This window comes from Bubalus kerabau, chromosome 1 (assembly GCF_029407905.1).
Source record: "Bubalus kerabau isolate K-KA32 ecotype Philippines breed swamp buffalo chromosome 1, PCC_UOA_SB_1v2, whole genome shotgun sequence".
Lineage (NCBI taxonomy): Eukaryota > Metazoa > Chordata > Mammalia > Artiodactyla > Bovidae > Bubalus > Bubalus kerabau.
Window position 1 is genome coordinate 66889136 of NC_073624.1, and position 24796 is coordinate 66913931.

Consider the following 24796-nt stretch of genomic DNA (forward strand, 5'->3'; position numbering starts at 1 on the left):
GTAAGTTCTGAATGAACAACAGCAGGGACAGGAGACAGCATCCATTCATGGATGGGTTTTTTAAACCCACTTTTATTCATTAATTGTAAGTAATACAAATATTTCAAAAATATAAACAGACACTTAATGGCATCCTACATTTCAAGTTTTTGAATACAACAAATTTATCAAATTATGGACTTGTAAGCAAGGTGGTCAGAACCCCAGAGCCCAGTCACAGTGGGAGGCAGACCTCCCTGACCCTCCAGATGGCATCTTGAAGGGGGTTGAGCGGCACAACAGAGACAGGTCAAATCTGAGATAACTACAAGCAAAGAAGCTCAGGGCCCCAAAGACGAGAGTCTGCTCCAGGGGCATGCCCCACAGCATTAAGAGAATGCGGCAGGGGGCCAGACCTTTGCCTCCCCTCCCCGGCTTGAATGCAAGTATTTACCGGTGTTTTTTTTTTTTTTTTTTAAAAGACAAAACTAAAACCTCATTTTACAAAAAAGGCAACTGAGGGACAACAGTAACAAATAACCAAATGAAGACCTAAAGGGGAAAACAGGTTTACCTTCTGTAGACACTTGACCTGGCTGGGACATGCAAGACAACCTTGGCGGGGGATGGGGAGTTGCCTTACTGAATGAGGCCTCCTCAGGAACAGGGTAGGGTTGCAAAACAGAACGGGACCCACTTCCCAGGGAATGACTGTCTTTAGACTTCCCATGCTGTTAGCACAGGGAAGCTTCGGGGCCACTGAGAACAGAGGTGAATTTATACATTTATAAAATGGTCCAAATCTTTGGGAGGCGGGAGGAATTAAATAGAAGGTCCCAGGTTAACTGAGGGCAAGTTACCTCAACCTCTTTAGTGAGGGACCATGGGCCCGCAAAGGGTCCCCTCTACAATGTGCAGAGTGGAGACCCTTACCTGACCCTTCCACACTGGTCCTGTGTCCAAAGCTCCCCCTATGAGAGGGACACGAACATCAGGCTTTTGATTTAGAAGCCCAATCAGAGAGACACTCTGTGTCCCTGAAGAGGCACCTTAAAAGAACTGAACTTGGCAGGTGGGCAGACTCCTGGCATGGCTTGAACTGGGGTTGGCCAGGCCTGGTGGCCTATTGCTTCCCAAAGGCCAGCCTCAAACAGGAAGGGCTGGTAGGAAACCCTGAAACAGATCCTGGGGTGAACTGGCTCCTCCTTGCAATCTTGCCCTCCTCCCAAGTTGAGTCTGGCCTGATTCCTCTAAGGAGCAAGTTTTGCAATCATCTCTTGCCCCTAACACACTGAAACTGGAGACCAGAAAGCACGTAACGACTTCAGGCTGGCTCTGGTCCACACGGATGGACCCTGCTTAGACTTATATTTGGCTGAGCTACCTCTCCAGGGAAGGGTGGGGGGAGGGGGTGCGGCATTTCTGGTAAGGAACCGCAGGGGGCGGGGCAGGGGTCTGGTGAGACAGGCCTGCGGAGCTGGGCTTCATGCAGCAGCAGCGGGACACTCCCACCAGGTCATCCTGGGCCCTGGTCATGATCCCTCGGAACTTAGACAGCCTGACAGGAAAGTGGGTGGCACTGGCTCTTCCTGGAGACCAGGTGACCCAAAGGAGGGCAGAAAGGGTCCTTGGAACCGGGTCAGCCTAGAGCCTCTTATTGCTTGTTTAGTCAGAAAAGCTTGGCTGGACCCCATGGCAGATCTGGCCAGAGGTCTAACCCTTTGAGTGGGGCTTAGGAGAGAGGCCCCCCTGTGATACCAGGAGAGAGGCCTAGGCCAGGGCCTTGGAATCCGAAGCTCCTACTTCTCTTCAGATGTCGTTCCTGGCCAGCCCCGGAGCCCTCTTTCCCTACCTGCATGAAGCAGGATCCCACAGGCACCAGGAAATGATGCTGGGGAAATGAGCACACACGCCTTGGAGGCCCTACTCCACTCATGCGACAACAAAGTGAAAGACAAGGCCTCACGATGCCAGAGGAAGACACTGGGCAGCCAGAAGCCCAAGCTGCTGCTCCGCTGCCTGGTCCTGGTGAGCTCCTCAGACTGGCCTAGTGTGTGGGAACCGGAAGGGACAATGGGGGCGAGTCCTGAGTGGGCAGTCTTCTCGCACCGGAAGCAACTTACAAATGCTTGGTGACGCCTGCCTCCAGGGAAAATGGGGGTGGGTGACAGGAACTCCCACCTGAAGGAGGGAGGGGAGGCCACGGTTAAGGCAGTGATGCTGAGGTGGGGCTCCCCCTGGGGGGCCTCTTGTGCTCCCGATTACAGAAGCTCTTCCTCTTTTGTTTTCCATCCTGGGGAAACTTCCTTTTTGTGGCTTTTTTTTTGAAAGCATTGCACTATTAAGAAACTTTGAAAGCAAAGAGACTCGCAAAGCACAGGTGAGTGAAGAGCTCACTCACACCTGTTACTGCTGGCAGGCCCCACTTGTGTTACATTGGCAAACTAAACGCTGAGAACACCCAGCCCCTCCGCCCAGGAAATGCAAGCGTGCCTGAGGCTCTGGAGAGAAAAAGTGCCAGCCAGCCAGCCAGGAGGGATGAAGCCACTCGGCACAGGCCAGGCCCTGGGGGAAGACACGAGAGGAGAGAGCCCTGCCCAGGAACAGGAGGGTGGGACACTGAGCGCCCTTCCTGGACTTGGGAACAAAGTCCTTGTGGCAGCACCAGCAGAGATTCCCTGAAGAGCAGACCGAGAGACAGAGCCCCAAACTCAGCTGCCCTACAAGCCAAGGAGACACACACATTCATGCTTTGGGGATTCTGCTCGTCCCCGCACCGCCGGGGCCTCCCACATTCACCTCAGGCCCAGGACTGCAGCTCTGTCAGAAACAAAACAGCTCAACACTCTGTATTTAGAAAGAGAATTTTAAAACAGAGTCAAAAGAACGGAAATCAGTTATCTGTCCTCTTCCAGGGCAGGGAGAAGACCTCCTTCCCCACAGGTTCAAGACTATGGCTAGGTGGCGAGGAAGGCAGGCCCGGTGCCCAGGCCCTGGGGAGATGCAGACAGGACCCAAGTCAGGCACTCAGCTGGAGGCAAGGGCAGCTGTTGGGCCACAGGACTTGATGGCCACTGGGGCTACCAGTTCTGGAAACAAGCTTTCATCTTCCCAGAAATGTCGTTTCTCTGTCTGCAGCAGCTGGCAAGAGAAAGGCTTCAGAAAGATGCATGCCTGGGGCACCCGAAGGCAGCCCCTGACCCCTCTCTCTCCTTGGCATAAACCTTACAACACTGAGGAAAGGCCATAGGTTTGGCAATGGAGCCTTCAACAGTCTTCATGCCTGGAGCTCGGTGGCTCTCAGGGTGAAGGGAGAGGAGACAGACTAACTCGAGGAGACTCTTGATCCTTCAGTTTCTCCCCCAACCTGAAATGCTTATATCCTGGGGCCACAGTTCAAGGCAAGACACACACACACACACACACACACATGCGCACACAGACTCTCACTCACATCTCAGGAACCCAACTCAGGGAGCAGGGAGCTCTGGGTATCACTGGTCTGATATTTGCCCACTTGGCATCTAACCTGTCCTAACGCTCTTTCCAATCACGTCTATTTCCAGGCCTCATTTGGTGAGATGTTCCAGCTTCCACTCTGTCAAGCTGATCATAAAGGCACAGTGTAGGAAAGCCCCCTACTGGGATGCCCGTGGCTTGGCAGCAGGGAAGGCTAAGGGGCCCGCAGCTGCCCCAGGCTGGTGTAGACATCCTCGGCTCCGCTCAGCTCCTCAAAGATCGGGATCAGGTTAAGCAACTCAGTGTCCGCCATGTCGTCAAACCAAGACTGCACAGGCACCTGGGGAGGGAGAGGGGGCCTAAGTCTCCCTGCCCCGGAGCCCCCTGAAGCTTGGCCATTCACCTGGGCTGGTGTGCTCCTCCAGTAAAGCCCACAGCTCACCACCCTCCCTCTCCTCCCCCCTCCCCCAGCTCTCAGGACAGGGACTCTGCCAAGCCCTGCTGTGTGGGTGTGTCTGGAACACTCACTGCATTCTCCGGGTGGAAGATGTAGGAAGCAGGCGAGTTGTCCAGAATGAGGGTTTTCCTTAGGTCCCTTCCCAGGCGGCTGAGGTCCTTGACGTAGCAGCCCTGGTGGAACACACAGGACTCACGAAACAGGCGGGCCCGGAACACCCCACACCGGTCCAGCAGATCCGTCACGGGGTCGGCATACTGGGAGGAGAGAGGAGGCTTTCTTTGTGGATGCGGTCCTGGTTTCCCCGTGGCCTCCTGCAAGACCCGCAAGGAGCTGCCACCCCTGCTCCCGGTTCTTTGCTCCCCTCCTGCCCCCAATACCTTGGCCAGGCTGGCAGTGAAGAGAACACATTCAAAGAGCTCCCCCATCCGTCTCAGGAACTCATCCACATATGGCCTCTTGAGCACGTACACCTGAGGAGAAGCAGAGCAGATTGCTGGAGGTGACCCTGTGCGGGGGAAGCTGCACCGCGTCAGGCCCATCACTACTTGAGCAAGTAGGAGAACTGGCTCAGTCCACACTCCCACAGCCCCGCCTCTGGGCCACCCGGCCAGCAGCCTTCTGCCCCACAGACCGGGGCACTAGCATCACCTCCTCACCAAGCTCCTGCTGGCTCGGTGGTCCCAACTTTGACCCAGTTCAAAAACAAACAAAAACACCTCAGGTCCCAGGAGCCATCTCTTTCCGGCGGTGAACCATCAGCTGCCTCCAGAAACAAGTAATCAAGAATAGGCCTCACGGATGGAAACAGCCTATCCTGGATTACTTGAATCCAGCCACAGCCTCGGCAGGAGTTTCCTATCCTTGGTTCTGGCAGGATAGTCAGTCCAGGTCCCCATCAGGCAAGGTCGCAGATCTTTCCTAAAACCTCAAGCCCTCCCTTGCAGAGCTTCTCTGAAAGGCACCAGGGGAAAAGTGGCCTGTTTCCCTCCCGTGACCACAGATCAACACCCCGCAGCATCTTGCCCTAGTGACTCCCACCCATTTTGTGCTTGCTCCTGCCAGCCACCCACCCCTCGTGTCACCTTTCATCATCTTGCACGTCATGGCCAGAAAGCTTCCCTGGGTGCGTGTCCCTCATGGGTCTGCTGTGTCCCTGCCCCCATCCAGGTGTTCTCCTCTCATCCAGCCTACGTAGGTGCTCCTAGAACCATCCCTTCAAAGTTCTTTTTACCACCGTCTCTCCCTGCTCAAGAGCATGTGGCTCTATGACTCTTCCTCCTGGAGGTGTCCTGGACTGGCCATCACTCACCAGACCCCTCCCAGCTCTGCAGCAAGAACCCTCTGCTCCAGGTAGTCACAACTGGGCCTCCTCTCCTTTGCTGTTTCTGTAACCTTTAACAGGTCCTCTCTCCTTCCTGGTTACTCATCAAGCTTGGCATCCTCTCACCACTCTTTGCTGAAAACCCAACTTCTGCACGTAGACACCCCACTACCACCCCCACCCCCAAATCATTTAAATCGCATCCCTTTTCCATTATTCACATCTCTCCTTGTTAGCCAGGAGTTCACTGTGTTTGTCTCTCTGAAGATATGCCTTTGTCTTCTCTGTGAGTTTTGTACATCTCTATATACTCAAGTGTATTGCTCAGTTGTGTCCGACTCTTTGCAACCCCATGGACTTGCAGCCCACCAGGCTCCTCTATCCATGGGGATTCTCCAGGCAAAAATACTGGAGTGGGTTGCTGTTCCCTTCTCCAGAGGATCTTCCCAACCCATGGGTTGAACCTGGGCCTCCTGCATTGTGGGCTGATTCTTTACCATCTGAGCCACCAGGGAAGCCCTCAAGCAGACTGTAAAGGGCTGCCATGCAGAATCTGGCACTAGGCCTGGCGGAGCACCTCAGCTGGGAGGAGGGTCTTGGGATGAAGAGAACTTTTAATGGACATAGGAGAGTGATGACCACCCATGGGAGCCTCAAGCCCCATTTCCCTACAAGTAACTCTTCTGTTTGACTATCAACACCACTGATCCTTAACCCTGGACTGAGCCGGTTATACAGGGCCAGAGTCTGCTCTTACTTAAATCAAGTGTTTTTTGATAGATGTGTATTGAGCATTTACTGTGGCAGAATCCAGTGTAGGGACCCAAGGGGATGGAGCTGCATAGAGAGATACAGAGGAGGAGATGCCTGAGCTGGGAAGGAAGAAAATTCACCAGCTAGATGGAATGGGTGGGCAGGGGAGGAAAGGAAACAGCCAGTATTGGCTTCCTGGCCTTTAACAGGTAGACACCAACTCTTCAGATCAGAGAAAATGTAATAAGGCATTAACAGTGCTGGTCACATTCAGTAGGGGCAGGGCAGGTAAGTAAATGATAGCTATTACTATTATTAAATAATACTTGTTTTTTAAAAAGTTTGGCTGCAAAGAGAATGGCAACTTGAGGCGACTGGGGGGCTGAATTTTTTAAGATGAGAAAGCCTTGAGTGTGCAAGGTACCAATAAAAATGGAGAGACTGAAGTTACAGGAAAGGATCAACTGATGGAACACAAGCCCTGAGGCACGGAGGACCCCGGGCCCCTGGGCCTGGCAGTACTTACCTGGTGAGTGGTCCCTTCGATCTCTACAGGCACTATGAAGTCAGCGTTGTTGATTGGCTGAAAGGCAGAAGAGTTAATGAGTCAGCTCATGAGAAGAGACAAGAAGCCCAGCCACACCCCAGTCCTGGCCAAGGCCTGTCCCCTGGGAGGAGGAGGGAGGGTCAGATCTGAGAGGCTCTAGAAAGCTCCTGCCGCCCCACTAAGTGGCTCTCACCCCAGTACAGGCTGCAATATCCCTTCTGGTTTTCTCTACCTACCACCACCTGCAAATTCTACCTGAGCTGAGAGTCTCTGGGCCTGATAAGACAGACAGGGACAGGGCCCAATTCTGACTCGTGGCCCGTAGCCCTCTTTTGGGCCTGCCCTGTACAGAGCCCTGGTGGCTCCTGTGCCACAAGGGGCAGATGCAGCCTGCTGGCAGTGACCAGAGAGAGCACGAGCTCCCGCTCAACATTCTCTGGAGTGGCCTCCAGGTATCTGCGATGCCAGTGTGGCCAAATCCCAGAGGCCGGCCCTCCTGCCTCTAATCACTCTTCCAGCATCAACTTTAGGCCAATTCATGGCACCTGAGTCAGGTTCCCAGGACAGTCCGAGATGGGTGAGGAAGGGCTCCAGAGGCCACGTTACCTTAAAGGAGCTATGCACAAGGGTTTCATCCAAGTCAATGACCACGCAGATTCTTCCTTGATCTTCCTCTGTCACCTCTGGGAGCAAGCAGGTCCCTGGAATCTAAAACCAGAGCCAAGGTGCTGAATCTGCCACCAAGAAAGATTAATTTCCCTCAACAGAACTCTGGGAAGAGCTAGGCCCGTTGAGGAGATGAAAGATGCCCCCCACTTCAACCCAAGAGAGGTGACACTAGAAGACCAAGAGGAGAAAAAGTAGAGACTAACTCCCTGCTTCAGTCTTCCCCGGGGACTGTGACGTGATCCAGATACTGGAGATGGAGCCAGGGCTGGTGATCAGCTCCACAGGGTGGAGGCCAGCTGTCCCCTCCACGATTTAATGCCTTGCACATAGCGGGCCTGCAGCAAATGTCTGGGACAAACAGCTTCCCAGGTGGGGCGTTAGCCCGCAAGATACAAGGACTCAGGATGTCACCACATGAGGTTAGCAGGGCTCACTGGGTTTCGGGGCTTCTGAGCACCTGCCCTGTCAGTCACATACCTGGTAAAACTGGTACTGGAGACACTGGAGCAGATCCGACTACGGGAGAAAAGGAGGTGGTCAGTGCCAGCCACTAATGCCTTTCCTGGCCGTCTAAAGCCCACTCAGCCCTGCAGGGCAATCTTCTCCCTAAGATCCCAGCCCCTTGGAAAACCCTGACATAACAGAAGTGACTTTCCTTCAGAGCTGGGCAGGAAAGGGGCCGAAGTCTCCCTTCCGCACTAGGCCTGATGAAGGATGGAGAAGGCAGTGTCCCTGAGCTCGGCTACCACTGCCTCTCAGAGGAACAGGGAACCGACGCAGCTGAGGCAGGCGCACAGAGCCAGAATCCAAACCAGAACCCCTTACTACAGAGGCTTAGCCTCTTGCTTAGTCCAGAAACCAGGCTTTTCTTTGAGAACCTGTCTTTTTCCTATGTTCTCCGTGGGGGGCATAGATGGGGTGTGTGTGTGTGAACACGCTGAGCCCCTACAGAACACAAGTAAGCCGATGTGAACCCACACTGTGGTCCTAAAATGTGAAGGGAGATAGAGTGCAGAGATCAGAAACGTTTTCCTGCCTTTGGCTAATAATAACAATGTTACAGTTGTAGCAAGTAAGTGATCTTAATGGAAACCCTGAAGAAACATGAAAATCCCAGCACTTAGAGAAACAACGCTGGCATTTTGCTGCATTCCCTCAAGCCTGTTTTAGCAGTCTCCCCTCATGATACACAATTTTCCTTTCTGCTTTTTGACTTAATGTTGCAACTCAACGCTTCCACATCGTTGTGAACTCTTGGTAAAAGTTAACAGTTCAGTTAATGCTGTCACCTTGCACTTCACTGAACCATTCCCCGTTTCGGACAGTGAAGTTCATGTCTATAGCCTGGCTTTGAAAGAGAGGAAGGACAGCTAAAACTTGGTGGTTCAGAAAGAAATACCAATGGCTTAGGGGGAAAGAATAATTTCTGTCCCCACCTCTGAGATGCCAGATGTATTTTCTGGTAATTATGAGAATCAAAGACACCCTACATATTTCCAAATGTCTCTAACAGGTACAGGTCAGAGTGCTGCAAGGGGTTATCAAGAAATGTGACAGACTTTCAATTCCTTGGTTCCCTGAGAGTTCCCTGAAAGATAACTTGGAGGTTATCTTTGCTTAGTTAAAAATAAAAACAACAGTCACAGGACTTATAGCCAGAGAGATCTGAGTTCAAACCTTGATACTACTATTTACCAACCAATAACTCTTCAGGGGCTACATATACCCTCTGGGTTTCAGTTTTCATGTCTGTGTGCTGAAATCCTTGAGTCTATTTGCAAGGCTGCTATGGGTGATATGAGACAACATATGCAAAGTGCCTTGGACAGTTCCAGGAACTTGGAAGGATCTGGATTACAGGGGCCCTCAGAAACCACAAGGACATCCAGGTGGCCCACACCACAAATGGGAATCAACAGGAAGAAGATGGCCCACCATGGAAAGGACAGAGGAAGGGCCTCCTCTGGGCCAGAGATCTTCTGACGCAGGCAAGGCTGGCTTGCCCTCCTGCTATGGTTACAGTGACCCTTTCTCGCCCATGGCAGTCACATCCTTGCTGGCACCACACCACCTTGGATCCAGCTACCTTAGCAATGGTGTTGGCTTCCTCCTTGTAGGGGGAGAGCTCAGTGGAGGAGGTTGACTGGCCAACATGCTGGGCACGAAAACAGCAGAAAAGGGCCTTGAAGATGTTACGGCCACGCGGCTTCTTAGGAGAGGACTTGGACACCAGGCCTAGAAAGGAGGGAGTGATAGAGACATTAGCTACAGGACATCCACGGATGCCCACTTCCCATGCTGTATTCCCTCTAGTCTGTAAGCTCCACTGGGGCACATGGCATGGGCCAGGTGAACAACCAAATACAGTCAACAGTGAAATGTACATGTTTATTCCATCATCTCTGTAAAGTAGAAACACAGGAATCCCCAGTCCCTGGTTTGGGAAATGAGCTGCATAAAACTTGCTCTTAATTGCACAGTGGGGGAAGGGGCACTGAAAGATGGGGCCAGGTACAGAATCCACTTTGGTAACAGCACACTAAAGGATCCCTCAAGATGAATTCACAAAACCCCAAATCCTCCCTATCACCAGTTCCCAGAAAACTACCAGTTCTAGAGAAGGGAGTGAGCTAGACCCCTTCAAGTTAGCAGAACTCTTGTCCTGTCCTGGATCAGCTTCCTTCAATGCCCGATCAGTTGGCAGCAGTAAGCCCAGACTAGAAAGCAGAACAGTTTCAGTCTCAAGAAGAACCTACATGCTTTGTTCACACCCCTGTGTCCTTCCCACATTCCAGCCACTTTCCTTACCACTCCCTCTCCTCCAAGACCACAAGAAGGTCACCCTCTTGGGACACATACATCCAGCGCTGGGTTCTGGGTTGATGTCCCTGCCTCTAGGCTGTAACTGCCAAGTCCTGCCTTGACAATTTGGGCTTTGGAAATAAAAAGCCATCTTAATCGGAGGCTTGGTAAAGCAGCCCCAGAAAGGTCAAGCTGATACAAAAAGCTATAGGTATTATAGGATCAACCAGAACCAGACTTTGGAAAATCTTTTTCAGTTCCTTTTATTTTTAGATGAACTGCTCCAGCACCTGGAGCCAGAGTAGGAAGTCAGGATGTGCGCCGTGGCCAGGAGGTGGCACCGCACCACCGCTGCCAGCACGGTCCTCGGCCACAGGCCTGCTCTCCTGGGTCCCCACTCCACTTTAAGGCTTAAGGCAAACTCCAATGCAGGAAAATAAGCACAGGAAACACCTCCATCTCTGGCGAGGGTAGGGGACAAACAGAATGTAGCACTGAGGACAACCTTCCATGCGCTGTTGGGTTTAAGAAGGGAAAGGGGAGGCAAGGTGGTACCCAAACCGCCATCCCAGCAAGGCCAAGCTCCCTCGGCTCCGTCCTCAGAGGGCATGCTGCACCTGCTCAGAGGCCACTCCTATATAAGTGATGGAAGAGACATTTAACACCCAGTTCCTGGGCTGCCTGAGCCCCTGGAGAGGAGGGAAAACCAAACTCTGTTCCTGGGACCAAGGATGAGGAAATGGCTGCTGACCATCAGTCAACTGGCAGTCAGCACCGCCCCGGAACAACTGACTCAGCTCTGGCTCAACAGAGAGGCTGAGATCAGGCACCAGTCAGTCCAGTCTAGCCGTCTCCCCTCCCTGGATCAGGCAGATCCCCTGACACTGGTATGACCACTTATAACCTTTCAGAACATGTTCAGGCCTCCCCAGCAATTAGCCTAAAAACCTGGACATCACTTTTGAGCTCCTGGCCCTGGTGGAAAAAGCAAGATTTCCAGGGACTGGGGATCCTGGTCCGAAGGAAGAAGCTGCATTGGAGACCTTGCCCAAGGCCCCTGTGTCCAGGAGACAAACCTGTGAGCAGAGACCAGTACTTAAAGACCGCAAGGTAAGAGGTTCCTCGGACTTTTTCATACTCTGAATAATCTATGCAGAAATCAGAGGGAAAGGACAGTTTCTCCACCTTTCTGTATGGCCCACGTTCAATACCAAGCCCAGGGACTCAAGCAGACGCTGACACAAAGCTCTAAGACCAAAGCTGAACCATCGCTTTTTCTTTGGCTTATGGTTTCTTCACACAGAACCACAATCAGAGGCTTAACCTGGGCATCGAGCCTTTCTTAAAAGGCCACACAGCCCAAGCCCTTCCTGAAGAGAAGCCATCAAGAATGCACTCAGCATCTTAGTGACAGACGCTGTGAAGGCTGAGTAATCCTGGGAGGCAGGGGGGGTGAAAGGGGCAGCTGGTTGGGGCCATGGAGAGGCCTCGCTGCTTCTCATTGCGGGAGGCCCAGCAGGCAGGAGCACCTCAGCCTCAGAGGGAGCTTGTGGGGAAGGGCTGGGGCCACCTCAGCTTGGTTTGGACTCTGCAGGGGATGAGGGTCTTTTCAAAAACACAATGTGACCAGGCAGCCCCTGGGCCTCAGAGACCACGAATGCCTTGACCCTGAGGGCATGCACTCGGAGCAGAGCACAGAGCTGAGCAGCCTTGGGAGGGGACCCCAGACCCACGAGAGCAAGGTCAGTGCCCCAGACGCCCCTCACCACCCCTCGCCCTCTGGGGCCCCACTTCCCTCAATCCTTCTCCAGGCTGTCCGTCCTCCTTACTTTTACAAACAAGCCACTGAGAATCCAGCAGGGCCTCTTCAGCCTCCCCCTAACATGGCTGCCTCCTGACGGGGCCTGCAATGGCCTCCAGCTTCTAAGTAGCTGGTGCTCAGGAACTCTGGCTGAGTGAGTGACTCTGGGGCCTCCAGGGCCTTGGTCAGCTCGACAGAGCCAGGACCTGTGGAAGCCTTCTGTGCAACTGGCCCAGAAGAGTTAGAAACAAACTCCCTTATGAGAGGTGGGTAGACTGAGGAGCTGAGCACCTGAGACAAGCCACTCAGTCCTTCTGGGCCTCAGTCAAGTTTACTGAGCACCAATGATGTGTCAGGCCCACGATAAGACACCTGACATTATTATTTCATTTAATCCTCACTACAAACCCATCCCTAGGCATTAATCCCCCATTTTATAGAAGGCTAACTGAAGCACAGAGGTTAAGCAACCTGCTTGAGGTTACACAGGGAGTAGGATAGCAAAGATTTGAACCCAGATCTGCCGGAATCCAGAGTCAGGGCTCTTAACTACTCTGTCGGGCCCCCAACAGCTCAGGCTTCGTGAGCATTTATTCCTGCAACAAGTGGGAAGCGGTGGGGCACTCTCAAGATCTCTTTTAAAGTGTTTGCTCTGTTCCTCTTTAGGCTGGGCTGGTGAAGGATCAATTTGGGGTTTGGCCCCCTTCTTTGCTGCCCTTCTGAGCAGTCCCTGAAAGGGGTTCAGGGGTAAAACAGTACAAGACTCTGGGATTCCATTCCAAGGCTCCCTTCACCCTCACCCCGGCCTGGCACCTACTCTGACTGGCAGACACCTCTGGGAGATCAAGAGGACAATGGGGGGCGGGGAGAAGCTGGAGCCAGGACCTCTGGTCAGAGATCCACTGTGTTGAGTCGGTTTAAGGGTGAGGAGAAACAACCAGGGTGGGATCTGAGCCTTGTGTCAAACAGCCTGTCACAGGACTCCAATCAGCCAGCACTCAGCACTGCGCCCCCTCCCCAGGAAAGGAGCCCTGGCACAAGTGGGTGTACAGGCCGGGGGGGACTGCACAGCACACGGTGTCCCCGGTGAGGGAGGGCAGGACTCCAGTGGGTACCGCAGAGCTCCATTACTGATGTGCGCCTGCGCCCCCTTTTCCGAACCTCTGGTCTGAGGCTGAACGTCAGAAAGGACCAGCACTGATCTAATGGGGGGACCTCTGGCTTAAGAATAAAGTGTGCAGGTTGCTGAGAAAAGGGAGGCCAGGACACCCCTTCAACTCACTGCTGCAAGGCTTCCTACTGAGGCAGGATGTGAAGAGAAAGGGCAACGGGGAAGGCACTGCCCCGCCTCCCCTCTCCGCCCCCCAGGATCACCAGGGCTGGGGTCCAGGCCCTGCCAGTTACCGACTCAGCCACACACCTTCTTTGAGCCTTAGTTTCCTTATCCGTTAACCGCGATAACAAGACCACTCCTGACTGCAAGGACAGATAAAACTTACCAAGCACAGTAGAGCACCATGTGGAATAAACCTAAATCCATCCTGGTTTTAACGCGTTATCTAAGGGGAAAACGCCTGCACCTTGGCAACCCCATGGGCCCTCCCACCCCAGCATGCGGTTGAAGCTCTAGAACAGAAAGCAAGAAAGGTGCCAGAGGAACTCCAATCCTGAGCAGGCTTCAAAAAGTCAGAACCACCCCATACCTTCTCCCCAGTTCACTACAAAAGTTGTTTTCCAGTTGCAAACTCCCTGGTTGGCATCAGCAAGTAACAGGAAAGCAAGTTAAGCCATTCCACTTGAGACAAAGAATGGCCTCTCGCCTTGTGTCCACCATGTCTGCCCCAGAGAAGCACCAGGTGGGGATGCTATTTGCCTCTGCTTCTTAAGAAGCTAGTGCACAAACATGTGTGCATGTACACACACACACACACACACAGATGGAGAAGGGCTTTGCCAGGACAACACTATTTTTAACCTCCTTCTGAAGGTCAGGCTCCGATATCACCGTTGCCAACAACACAGCTTCGTGTCCCAGGAAAGGAACTCCTCACATACCCGCCTGGGATTCGGCAGAAGGCAAGCTCTTGGGCTGTCGCGTTTTAACAAGCCCATTCATGCAGAAGGATGCTTTCTTGGTTCAGCCCTCAAAAGTACTTCTCTCGCCATCTCTTATCCCCCCACAGCAAAGGATGCCGCCTGGCTATCACTATAAAATGGCCTCTCAGAGGGGCCTCCGTCCCCTCAGCGTTTGGAGGAAGGAGCATGTGTGGAGCGTTTCCGGCCTTTCCTGGCCAGCTGCCTGGGACCTGAGGCCAAGACGCATCTGATTGGGGCTCCCCGTGGAGCGGAGTCCTCCCGGGTCCCCAGCACGGGGCATCCGTGCCTTGGCTGAGGAGAGGCATTGAAGCGCCAGGTGGACGGAAGGGCTCTTGGACCATCAGGCAAGTCAGCAGGGGAGCCAGGTGAGAGGTGCCTCGACATCCCCCACACAGGAAAGACTGGAAACGCGGGGAGGGCGCAGCCAGCTCCTCGGTGACGACACTGCTCTCTCCAGGTGGCAAGGCAGGCGGGGCCTCGCCCAGCTCAGCCAGGTCCCCTTGTTCCAAAGAGCAGCCGTGAAGCTGACAGTATGTACTTTTAAAAAGTTTTAGCCATGCTGTTTGGCTTATGCCAGCGTGTTCTGTACAAGCGCCATCCCTGTGGCCAGCAGCGGGGCTGTCCTGCATACACAGACGCCTTCATTAGCTCTTGCCAGGGCAGAAGGGCTCCCTGCCTCTCCCTCTCTTCTAAGAAAGGAGGACTTCTTTCAGTCCTGGGTCCCTCAGGCCACTGTGGGGTGGGAGCGGGGTACCCGGTCACCGGCAACCCCGTCTGCTTTTCCCCGGCCCCCTTTGGCAGTCTTGTCACTGATCACAACATGGGGCCACAACTTCAGGGACCTTCCGTCAAGGACGACTCAGTCCTGGAAGCAAGGGATTCCTGGCAACTTCTAAAACAGGACCAAGATAACTGGGTCAATTTCAGAGTCAGCCTTTATAAGAGTTATTGGCAAAACACCCTTCTGGGCAGCTCTAACATATTTTAGAAACAGGCTGGGGTTCCCAGGAGAAAGAACAGGCCCTGGACCAGAGCATCTCCTCATAGGTGCATCAGGAGCAGGCTCAGACACAGCCCATACCAGGGTGCTCTGGGTGGATGTCAGGAAGTGACCGGATGGCCCACCACAGCAGCAAGGACAGACACGAGATGCCACCCAGGAGAACCCACAAGCTGGCCCCTGCCCTTGTTTCATTGTGTGCAGCATCTGCTAGGCCAGAGATGTCATCGTGGGGACTGGAAGCCATCCCCCAACCTTGAGCCTTCCTCTTCCCCTAAGGAGGTACTGAGCAACCCCTGTGGGAGGTTAGGGGCTAAAAGAAACCTGCCAGCGGACACAAACATCCTCTTAGTGGCTGTTTCAGCCCCTGTCTCGGCGCTCTGCCTGATTCCTGGTTTGGTGAAGACCTGAAGAACTTAGTGCCTTCTCTCTCCCCAGCTATGGAGCCTGTTCTAGGTGACACATGCATGAGAGTGAGATGGAAAAAGAAGGAAGGCCCAAGATACAGCAAGGGACCCTCAACCATCTCTCCTCTGACCAGTGAACAACAGGGTGGTGACACAGGTGTCAGAGACTTAGGCTTCAATTTTGGCTCTACTGCATTCAAGGTGTGTGGCCTTGGGGCTCAGCTTCTTCCTCTGTAAAATGGGAAGACTAACATTACCTATTTCACAGAGCTGTGCGTATTACAAGGTGGTCTGGGTGTGTCCTTACGAGTAATACACTGGTAAATTCAGCTGCTTGCCTTCAGCACAAAGCACTTTCATACCCTTATCTCAGTCTCAATCTCAAAACGGCCACATTGAAAGAGACCACAGGTTTCTTCTCATTCCAGAGGTCACACAGAGGTCATGGCAGGGCCAATCTTGGGAAATGGCATTTTCCAAGACTCCACAAAAACCAATCATACACACACTCTCTCTCTCTCATTGAGGGTGGCCAACCATTTCCTTCCTTCCTTCCTCTCGTGGCTGGCCCCTGCAAATGAACTGGAAGGAGCCTGCCAGGGAGTCTGTCCCACCTACAGGGTCACTCACCCGCTCCCCCCACAGCCTAGCTGCACGTGGGACCAACCCACCAGTCTTGGTATGTCCACTGACAGCGCTAAGCTGGACATCAGGAAACCTGGCGCCTGCCCCACCTCAGCCACTCAAACAGCCTTGTGGGCCTGCCTAAGGCACAACCACCCTGGGTTGTCTGCTTGAAGGCCAATCAGGAAAGGCCAGGCTGCACAGTTACAAGGTGGCTTCAGGTCACCTGAAGCTTGAACCGGTACCGAGAGGCGGCCTGCACAATGCAGAGAAGAGGCTGTGTGGGTCAGGGTTAAGCTTGACTCAGTCAGTCCTAGCTGCCCCGAATTGGCTATGTTCCCATGGGCAAGGTGCTTGGTTTATCGGCAGAGGATTTCCTTACCTGTCCAGAGGGGATCATTCCTACCTCACAAGGCCACTGTGGGGCTTAAGTGAGATACTAGATATAAAAGGCTGGGGCACTCCTGCCCCACAGTAAGTGCTAACTATCATCTGTGATTATTATCGGTGAGCGAGGACCATGACTCTGTCCATTTACACTCAGAAAACTTTCAGACCCCCCTTTAGGAGCCACAGGATGGTTAACAGCAAAACTGGATCCCTCCAGGGACTCTTCATGCTCAAGGCTAAACAGGCAGTTGGGCCACTGCTGCGCTCACCTGGCTTTTCTCCAGGGACACCTGTCAGACTCACAGGGAGCACTTGGAACACACGTATGCCTGGCCCACCTGCTCATGCTCTGATTCAGTAGGACCCAGGTGGAGGCTGTATTTTTAGTAAGTGTCACAGGAGAGTCTGATGTCTGTCCCTGGCTAAGAGCCAATGTCTAAAGGCTGCCAGTGGTCCCTGACTAACCCTTCCAGGACCGGAGGGTGATTCAGTTAGAGAACCCAAGGCCCCTTTCCCCACCACATCCCATTGCCTCAGTGTCTCTGCAGGCTTCAGGGGACTTGCACCCCAGAGCCTCATTTTCCTTTCTAGGGGTACTTGCTCTATTCTATCACAGAGTCAAAAAACCCAAGCCTGCTGTCTCTTACTATAGGCCCTTGTTCCTGAGAAGGAGGCCCAAGCCCCCTCGGCGGACCCAGGAGACACTTTTGAACATCTGTGGTACACGCTCTGAGCGTTCTCTTGAATCTGCTTGGCTCTCATTGGGTTTGGGGCCCCATTTGTTCCCTGAGATCTATGTGGGTGGGAAAGAGAAATTCTACAGGATGCAAAAGAGATGAAAAGAGGTATTGAATAAAAAGGGAGTAAGAGCAAAGTCTGATTCGGGATAGGGGGTAGGGAAGGAAAGGGGGACAAGGATCACCTGGGAAAGAAAAGGAGCTGTCAGCAGGTCTGCTGAGAGATCAGGTTTAAGGCTAACCCCTAGAATAGCTGACGAATAAAACAGAACATGCCTGTAACTCCTGCCCAGGAGGCCATGTGCTTGCTGGAGTACTCATTCTGCCGTAACAGACCTGGTTCAGGCACACCAAGACCTGAAGGGCTGGGCACTTGGCCAGACAAAGATAGTCTGTTCTGCTTGGCCTCTGGTACAGAGAGGCTTCCAGTGCTAAATCATTTTCTCTACTTTGATTTCTACTAGTTCATTCCTAAGATGTGCATGGTAATAAAGTCATCTGCATCTCAGCTGGGAACTGTTCCTCCTCTACAGAAAAGGGAGGGAGTCCTGACAGGGCCACACCCAATCCCATGTCCCCAGGACAAGTGAGTTAACGCAGCGCTTCCTGAGCTGGCCAGCCTGAGACAGGGTGAAAAGCACTTTAACGCTGTTTGTGCTTTCTCAAGGTTTACCCCCAAAACACAGAAAAAGACATAGCACTGGAACATCTATTTCTCTTCAAAATCCCAGTTTATTTTTCTCTCCTTGTTACCAGAATTTCCTAAAAAAAAAATATATATATATATATATATGTATGTGTTTATGAATCTCACTGGGTTCTTTAACTCTTAAAGCGAATGCAGACAGTAAGAACGTAGCATACAGTTGTCTCAAAGTCTTCACTGTACCCACTTCTGAGGGACTGAGCAACTGTTTAGAAGATTTAGACTTCAGGGACCCTCCACAGGAGGTGTGTGGCTCCCTGGCCTCCTCCCACCCCAGATGCCTGGGCTCCAGAAAAAGAGCAAAAGGCCCAAGGCATACTCTACTTGCATAAAATCCCATCCAGTGTCAAAGGGGCACAGAGGGGGTCTGTGCAGCAAGGCTATGATCCTCCCAGAAGGCTTAAGCTCCCACATTAGTGTTCCCTCTGACCCTCAGCCACCTGTCTTTAACAATAAAACCCACATGATTATTTTGCTGCTTGTACTGTGTCCTTCAGGGAATGGAGGAACACTGGAGTGGTGGTCTAGCTGTCTAAAACAGAAGAATGTTAACATTTTTCAATCATCTACTAAGTACCAGGGATTACATATGCGTAGAGACCAATACTTCCATTTTACAGAAAAGTCACTAAGTCGCTAAGGACGGAGAAGTGATTTGTCAAGTCTCACTGTAAACAGGGAAAGCAGGGATCTGCACCCAGGCCAGAAGCAACCAATTCTGCTCCCCAGCAATTCTCCCAAACACTTTAACTGCTGCCCCTGCCGTCCACCCTCCCCTCCCCAACCCCCTCTCCATCCCAAGAGACAAGATGAGACTGTAAGACAATAGCTCAACCTACCCAAAAGCTAGAAGGAAGAAAAGTTGAGAAGGGGAAGGGACATATACTTACATATAAATACATAATGTCTTTCTCTTGCTTAGTAATGAACACATGTATTAACTCTTCACAGAAAAGTTGGGCGCATCAACTTACTTCTATTTACCATTTTAACAAAGTTTGTGATCATAAGGGATTTGGAAGGTCCCACTGAGAGGATGAAAAGGGACCTCTCTTCTATTCAGCTGAAGACCCCTATAGTTGAGAGGGAGGAGACAGGAGTCAGGGACACGACCACCTCTGCCATCTCTGGAGGGGTTTTCACAGCAATCCCTGAGTCCAGCTCCACCGCAAATTGTCCAAGTCAGACTCAGCAGCAGAACTGCAAACTCCCAGCCCAGGATGGCGGGCATTTACAAACGTTGCTGCTGAGTTAGCAGGGCTCCCTTAGGCTGCTTTGGCAGGGAACAAACACAAGTGTCAGTCACCACCCAGGCCCCCACCCCACTCCAAGGTGAGGCAACAACTCCAAAGGAGACACAGGAGCGAGGCTTGGTGGCCACAAAGAGGCCAAGGCTGAAGCTGGGCCAGGATGGGAGAGGAACCCATGGGGCGGGAGGAGCCAGCTATAAACACACACCCTGGACGCTCACCCAGCAAGCTGAGGACGAAAGCCAAACTTTTCAAGTTAAGGGCCTAGCTACAACTACAGTGAAAGGTGTCTGAACTTTTACGTGAGCGAATAAGGCAGAATTTCTCCTTTGTAGGGAGGAAGGAAGAGTTAGAAAAACCTGCCACGATCCTATTCTTAGGGATGGTCAGTTACCAGAACCTGTTGCTAAGACATGTGAGAAGACAATCCAAAGCATCACCATCAACTGTCTGAAAAGAAGGGGCGTCAGGTCCCACAAAACAAAACAGAAGCAATCCCAACTCCCATAAAAGGGCTGTGGGTCACTCAAGCTCTGGAAGAGGTTGCCCCACCCTCACATTTCACCCGGGGAGGTTATAAGCTAACATATTTCCTTGGCTTCTCCCCATCTAACCTTGAAGCCCAAGGCACAGTCTCCCAGCAATGGGGATACATCCTCAGTGGCTGCCATAAATGGTGCTTTTCTAACCAAAGTGATACTAACTTTCCTTTTCCACTTTGGTACTCTACACAGCCCTAGCCTTGCTGGACCAGGGATACTAACTTTCCTTTTTCACTTTTGATATACCACACAGCCCTAGCCTTGCTGGACCAGCGAGCCATTTCACCCATCTGTCTGGGGAGATGGTCCAATTTGGGTCCTTTCATCATCAACGCTTTCAGCAACTTTGTTCTACTTCCCCTACTGTAATTACTTTTGAATCATCAACACACCCAGCCAGCCTTAAAGCTCTGAGAGCAGAATGCTAAAAAAGAAGAAAAAAAAACCACCCAGCAAACAACTTCACTAAAAAACCACCCAAGCGAGGAGCCATTTGTATTTTTCTAGAAATGTACTGATTAATAAATTGTCTCAGTACTCCTTCCCCATTTTTCCAAAGGGAGGCAGAAGCGTAGAGATAGGACACTGGAGAAAGGGCCAAACTCTTAAACAGAGAGAAAACATCTGTTCCCCACCCCCACTTTTTTTTTATTTACGATGCAGGATTTGTTTGTAAAGGATGAAGGAATCAGAAAGTTGGCTTGCTGGTTGCCGTTTGCCCAAGCAGTTCAGGAAGAAAGCATGTCTTCTCTGGAATGCAGTCAAATTACAGGGGAGGAGAGAGACCCCCAAACTGCCGGCTTGAGGATTCAGATTCCTCCAGGGGTAAGTTTGAACGATAAACCACACACAAAAAAATGAAAATCGTAACTCTAAAAATTCAACCAACATCAGCAGCTAAAGACTGTCAAGAAGCCCCAGCTGCTTGCTTTCTGCTGTTATCTATTCTCTTCCCCACCACTTGCCCTGGTGATTGAAACTGCCAGCTTTTATTGGTAAGCTGTCTCTTCAGCAGTCCAGCTTTCCCCAACTCCTGGTGTGGTCCTCTCCCTGGGAGGGCACCCTCCTGAGCCCCTACAGGAGGGGAGGACCAGAGTGGGTCCAGGGCAATTCTTCCCCTTCTCATCAACACTGCCCCCTCTGGAATCCTCCATCCACACGTTTCTTCATTTTTGGCTAGCACTTGGAGTCTTTTTCTCAGATGAGGTTGGGAAGAGAGCGGGAACAGTCAGGAGTGAAGTTATAAAAACAGAAAGCCTCCCCTCTTCAGCCCTCATCATAGCTGAGCAGCCAGGGGAGGGGTGAAGCTGCAGCCTAGTTAGTGATGTGGCCGGGAGAGCAGGGAGTCAGGGGCTTTGGGATCTGAGTAGGCAAGGTTTATTTAAGTAGGGCCAGCAGATGCAGGAAGCACGCACTACCTCCCGCGCCTCAGCATTCCACCAAGGGAATTAGGGAATGGTGAAACCACCAGCCCAGCTTTTTAGCCTCTAGGCAAGTTGGGGGTGCTCCTTGGGACCAGGAACCCCGAAATAAGTGATCTGCTGACTAATGTTGCCTAACAGGGAGCTGTGGGGCTACACCGAGGCCCCAGGGCTGGCCCCTCACAAGGCACTGGGCCTTTTTTGCCCTGTTCTGGGGGATCGAGGGATGAGCAGGGACGCTCCGAATTTGGTCCCAAGAGCGTGAGCTCCCTAGCCTCCCCAGGCCAGGTGGCCCCAGTCTGGGAAGTTCTCCAGAAAAAAAAAAAAAAAAAAAGGCTCTAGTCTTTATTCCCCGCGGAAATTCTGTCCACTCTTCCAGACACATTCCTCAAGGCCCGAAGAGGAACGTGGGGGAGGGGGAAAGAGTTTCGGGGCCTTCTCCAGGACCAAACTCAAAGATCCCACCCTCGGACCCCCACCTTCCCCGTCCCTAGGAAGGGCCTCGGCCTAATCAAGCTCCAGTCCCCAAACCCACACCCAGAGAGGGCCCGAGACTCCCACCTCGTATCTCCCCGCAACCCGCAGGAAGGCGGGGGCCGCCAGCCGCTGCCCACCGAGAACTCGCACTTTTTCGCAGCGCGATTCAGATACACGCCGGGTCTGATGCCATCCGGCGAATTATGTAACCAGGGACACCGTTCTCGGGCTAAACAAACGCGGCTCTGTGTGTGTGGCTGCGGCCCGGGGGAAGCGCATCGGAGCAGGGAGGGGCTCCGGTCGGGCCTTGGGGTCGCGCTTGTTTGCTCAGCGAAAGTGGCAGGAGGCCGCCGGGGGAGAGCCCCACGCGCCGAGGTCCTTGGCCCAGCAAAGGGCCGCGGGCGGACCAGGTCCGGTCAGCCAGGGCTCAGCCCCTCCCCCACCGCGGCCGCCCCCGCCTCCGGGCGGTGAACTTGGTCCCAAGTCCCGCCGGACGCCGTCACCGCCCGCTGCCTGAGCAACCCCGAGCTTTGGCGGGGGTGAGGGGTTGGGGGGTGGGGCTAGGAAGTGCTGGACTCCAGTCCCGGCTCCATTCTAGCCCGAGGTCGCCCGGGACCCCCCCCTTTCCCCTCCTCTCTCCAGTCCTTGTAGTCCTGGGGCAGCCGCGCGCTCCGGTGCGGGAAAAGTGACGACCCCACCCCCTAACTCTGGAGAGGATGGACGCGAGTACACTCGCGCTTCGAGCGCTCACCCCTTAGTCTCTCTGCCCGGAGAGGGGGTGCAGGAAGGGGTGACAGCTACGCGGATGACGCCCCTCCCCCTAGGGCGCAGGGAGCCCGGGCCCCGGCGCAGCCCTCTGCCGGGTCTGAGTGCGCACCAGGACGCAGGGGCGGATGGAGTAGGGGATCCGGTCGGAATCGCCCACTCTGAGCCCCGGGAGGTCAGGGGCCGAGACTCGGGTTCGGAGCTGTGCTAGCCCCCTCCCCGCCCGGGGGCGACGCAAAGTTTTGGGAAGTTGCTGCCCCTACCTTGCTTGGTGAGCACCAGGGCGTCTTCCCTCCGCGCCTGGGTGATGATGGAGCCGTGTTCCATCTAACAATCCCGCGGGCCCGGGCTGGCTGGGCGGGAGGACGCGCGGGCGCACAGGCTGGGCTGGGCTGGGCTGGGGGGCCTGGGCGGGGGCCCGCTCCGGCTCCGGCTCCGGCTCCCGAGACTCCGACTCCCACTGCTGTTCACATCCCGGCTCTTGTTCCCTCCCTGAGCCGGGAAGGGAGGCGGCCTGTATGGAGAGCGGGCGACCCGGGTAGCGGCTCTCCCGGGTGCCCCCAGCCCCGATCCCCCGGCGGCAGCTCCGGGCTCCTCAGTTTGGGTCCAACATGGAGAATCCGGAGCGAAAACAAGAGGAGGAAATGGGACACGGGGCGGTTTCCAGGCTCCCCCCTCCCCTCCGTACTCCAGATAAACAACCCGCGGCTGCAGCGCCCACCCCCGCGCGCCTCCAGGCTCTGGATTCGGCCTCTCTACAGCCTGCAGGCGCTTCCCGCTTCGGAGCACAGTCCTAGGCCCCGGGCCCCTCCACCAGTGAGCCGCCGGGGCTGCGGAACATCCGGAGCTTTGCAGTTTTGTTACGGAAAAAGCGAATCCCCGAGGGGGGTGGGGTGGCGGGCGGGCTGGCTGGCGGGGGAGACTTGAAACCGCTCCGGCATTCCGATTGGCCCTCTCCGAGAAAAGGGGCGGGGCCCCTCCTTACTATGCGGTGCGAGGACCCAACAACATTCCAGACGTTAAGGCCACGCCCCGGGCCACTCCCCCCTCGTCGGGCTGCGGCCTCCCAGTCTCCTCGGCCACACCCCCTTCCCAACTACTTAAAAGGACACTCCAAAGCTCACGTTTCCCTGCTCTATATCGGGGTGTTCTTGTCTGGGTATCTCTACCCGCTTACGGTGGAATGGTTGCGCCCTTCGGGTAGCCAAGCAAGCCTCCAAGCATAAGTCAGGTCAGACCAGGATGAGAGAGAGGCTTCGGGCAGTTGTTTTACTTCCTGCTTGGCGCTCGAATTATGGCCCCCTCGTTTCACGTAAGAGTACAACCACCGAAAGCAGAAAGGGATACGTGTGTGTGTGTGTGTGGTGTGAGTAGGCCAAGGACTTGAAGAATATCAGAGCTGGAACTGACCTCGGGATGGTCTGACTCCCACACTACAAATGAGACCTAAGGAGCCATGCTTTGCTCAAAGCCTTACTCCCATTTAAGGTTTCTTCCCTTCTTCCCCTCCTCTCAATCCACCCTTGGGCGCTTCCCTCCCCCTCCCCCACAGTACCAGTCTCAATTTAGATGGATAGAAGTCTGTAAGCTTAAAGCTTCAGCTCTGTGGACCCTTACTGCCCTCCCTCCGTGGTTTTAGGCCCCAGGCACTTTTCTGCTGGCTGTGACTCCTGGACTCAAGATGGTGAGGGATATATACATTTGTTCCCAAGAAGTGGAAACTCCAGAAAGGCAAATTTCAGTTCAATATCAGGTCTCTTCCAGTGAGCTACAGCTATCCACAGGTGACATGGGTGCCTTGGGAGGAATGGAGCTGTTCAAGTCAAGGCTGGGAAGAGTGATGTCCAGCGAGATTGCACTGGGTGACTTCTGAGCTATTTCCAACCTCCATAGTTTATGATGAATGAAACTTAGGCTGCCAAGGAAGAAACTCTCTGGAAGATCAAGATTTCTCTGGCCCCTGGGAGGTTGGGGCAGCTGACGGCCTTCCTGCTGTAGTTCCCATTGCCCAGTATGCACCAGGTCTCACTGGGGGTTGCCTGCCAAGCAGGTCACATCTTAAACTTGCTCCCCATGAGGACACGTGAGCTTGTGATGCATAAGCTCCTGTGTGCCTTAACAGTGCTCATGTGCACCTGTTCCTTCTGTTCCTACACATACATACATAAAACCTTTTTATATAACACTTTTAATGGAAATGCAGTTTTTCCAAAGTGAAAGCTGGTACAGAAGATCTGAATGATGCTTATGTAACTTTAAACACTGAGTTTGGGTAGATCCTAATTCATTAAAAGAAGGGGAAAGGGAGGAGTTCTCATGTATTTACCTCCCACCATTGTGAAACAGTTCATAAAACCTTAAAAGATTCTTAAGGCAAATGTTTTAATAGGTTGCTAGGGGGCCTTTTGGGGCCCTGCCCCCATCCTCTTGTGGGGAATTCAGCTGCAGTGAGAGGAGGGGGAGTGCAGGCAGAAGCTGAGGACAGAAGATTGAGGGGTACCTGCCCTGCCCACCCTTACCCCCCAACACTCCCTTCCTCCTGCTCTCTAGTGTTAGACAGGACACTTCACCTCTCTACACGGTCATTTC

The 24796-nt window shown here is 53.4% G+C and overlaps 1 protein-coding gene and 1 long non-coding RNA gene across 3 annotated transcripts; one reads left to right on the top strand and one right to left on the bottom strand.

Moving 5' to 3' along the window:
* Positions 1 to 40: 40 nt before the first annotated feature.
* On the bottom strand, positions 41 to 22833 carry CTDSP2 (CTD small phosphatase 2). 2 transcript variants are annotated; one of them, XM_055578892.1, is made up of 8 exons: positions 22471 to 22831; positions 9275 to 9423; positions 7666 to 7704; positions 7126 to 7227; positions 6499 to 6555; positions 4276 to 4368; positions 3967 to 4152; positions 41 to 3778 (listed from the first exon to the last, which is right to left on the bottom strand). In XM_055578892.1, exons 1-8 carry the CDS (start codon positions 22532 to 22534, stop codon positions 3653 to 3655), a joined length of 816 nt encoding a protein of 271 aa, XP_055434867.1. In that variant the 5' UTR covers positions 22535 to 22831; the 3' UTR covers positions 41 to 3652. The 2 variants fall into 2 exon arrangements, with proteins under 2 accessions (XP_055434867.1, XP_055434878.1); XM_055578903.1 differs by lacking the exon at positions 7126 to 7227 and having other exon boundaries at positions 22471 to 22833.
* A 310-nt stretch (positions 22834 to 23143) lies between these two features.
* LOC129650446 (uncharacterized) lies at positions 23144 to 24102 on the top strand. Its single transcript, XR_008713770.1, has 2 exons — positions 23144 to 23519; positions 23847 to 24102. It is a non-coding gene; the product is annotated as an uncharacterized LOC129650446 (long non-coding RNA).
* The last annotated feature ends 694 nt before the right edge of the window (positions 24103 to 24796 follow it).

Coding starts and splice junctions, on each gene's coding strand:
- CTDSP2 (XM_055578892.1), bottom strand. CDS start 22,534: ATGGAACACGGCTCCATCATCACCCAGGCGCGGAGGGAAGACGCCCTG. Junction 7,228..7,665: donor TCCAGTACCAGTTTTACCAG/GTATGTGACTGA, acceptor CTCTGGTTTTAG/ATTCCAGGGACCTGCTTGCT. Junction 4,153..4,275: donor TCACTGCCAGCCTGGCCAAG/GTATTGGGGGCA, acceptor CTCTCCTCCCAG/TATGCCGACCCCGTGACGGA.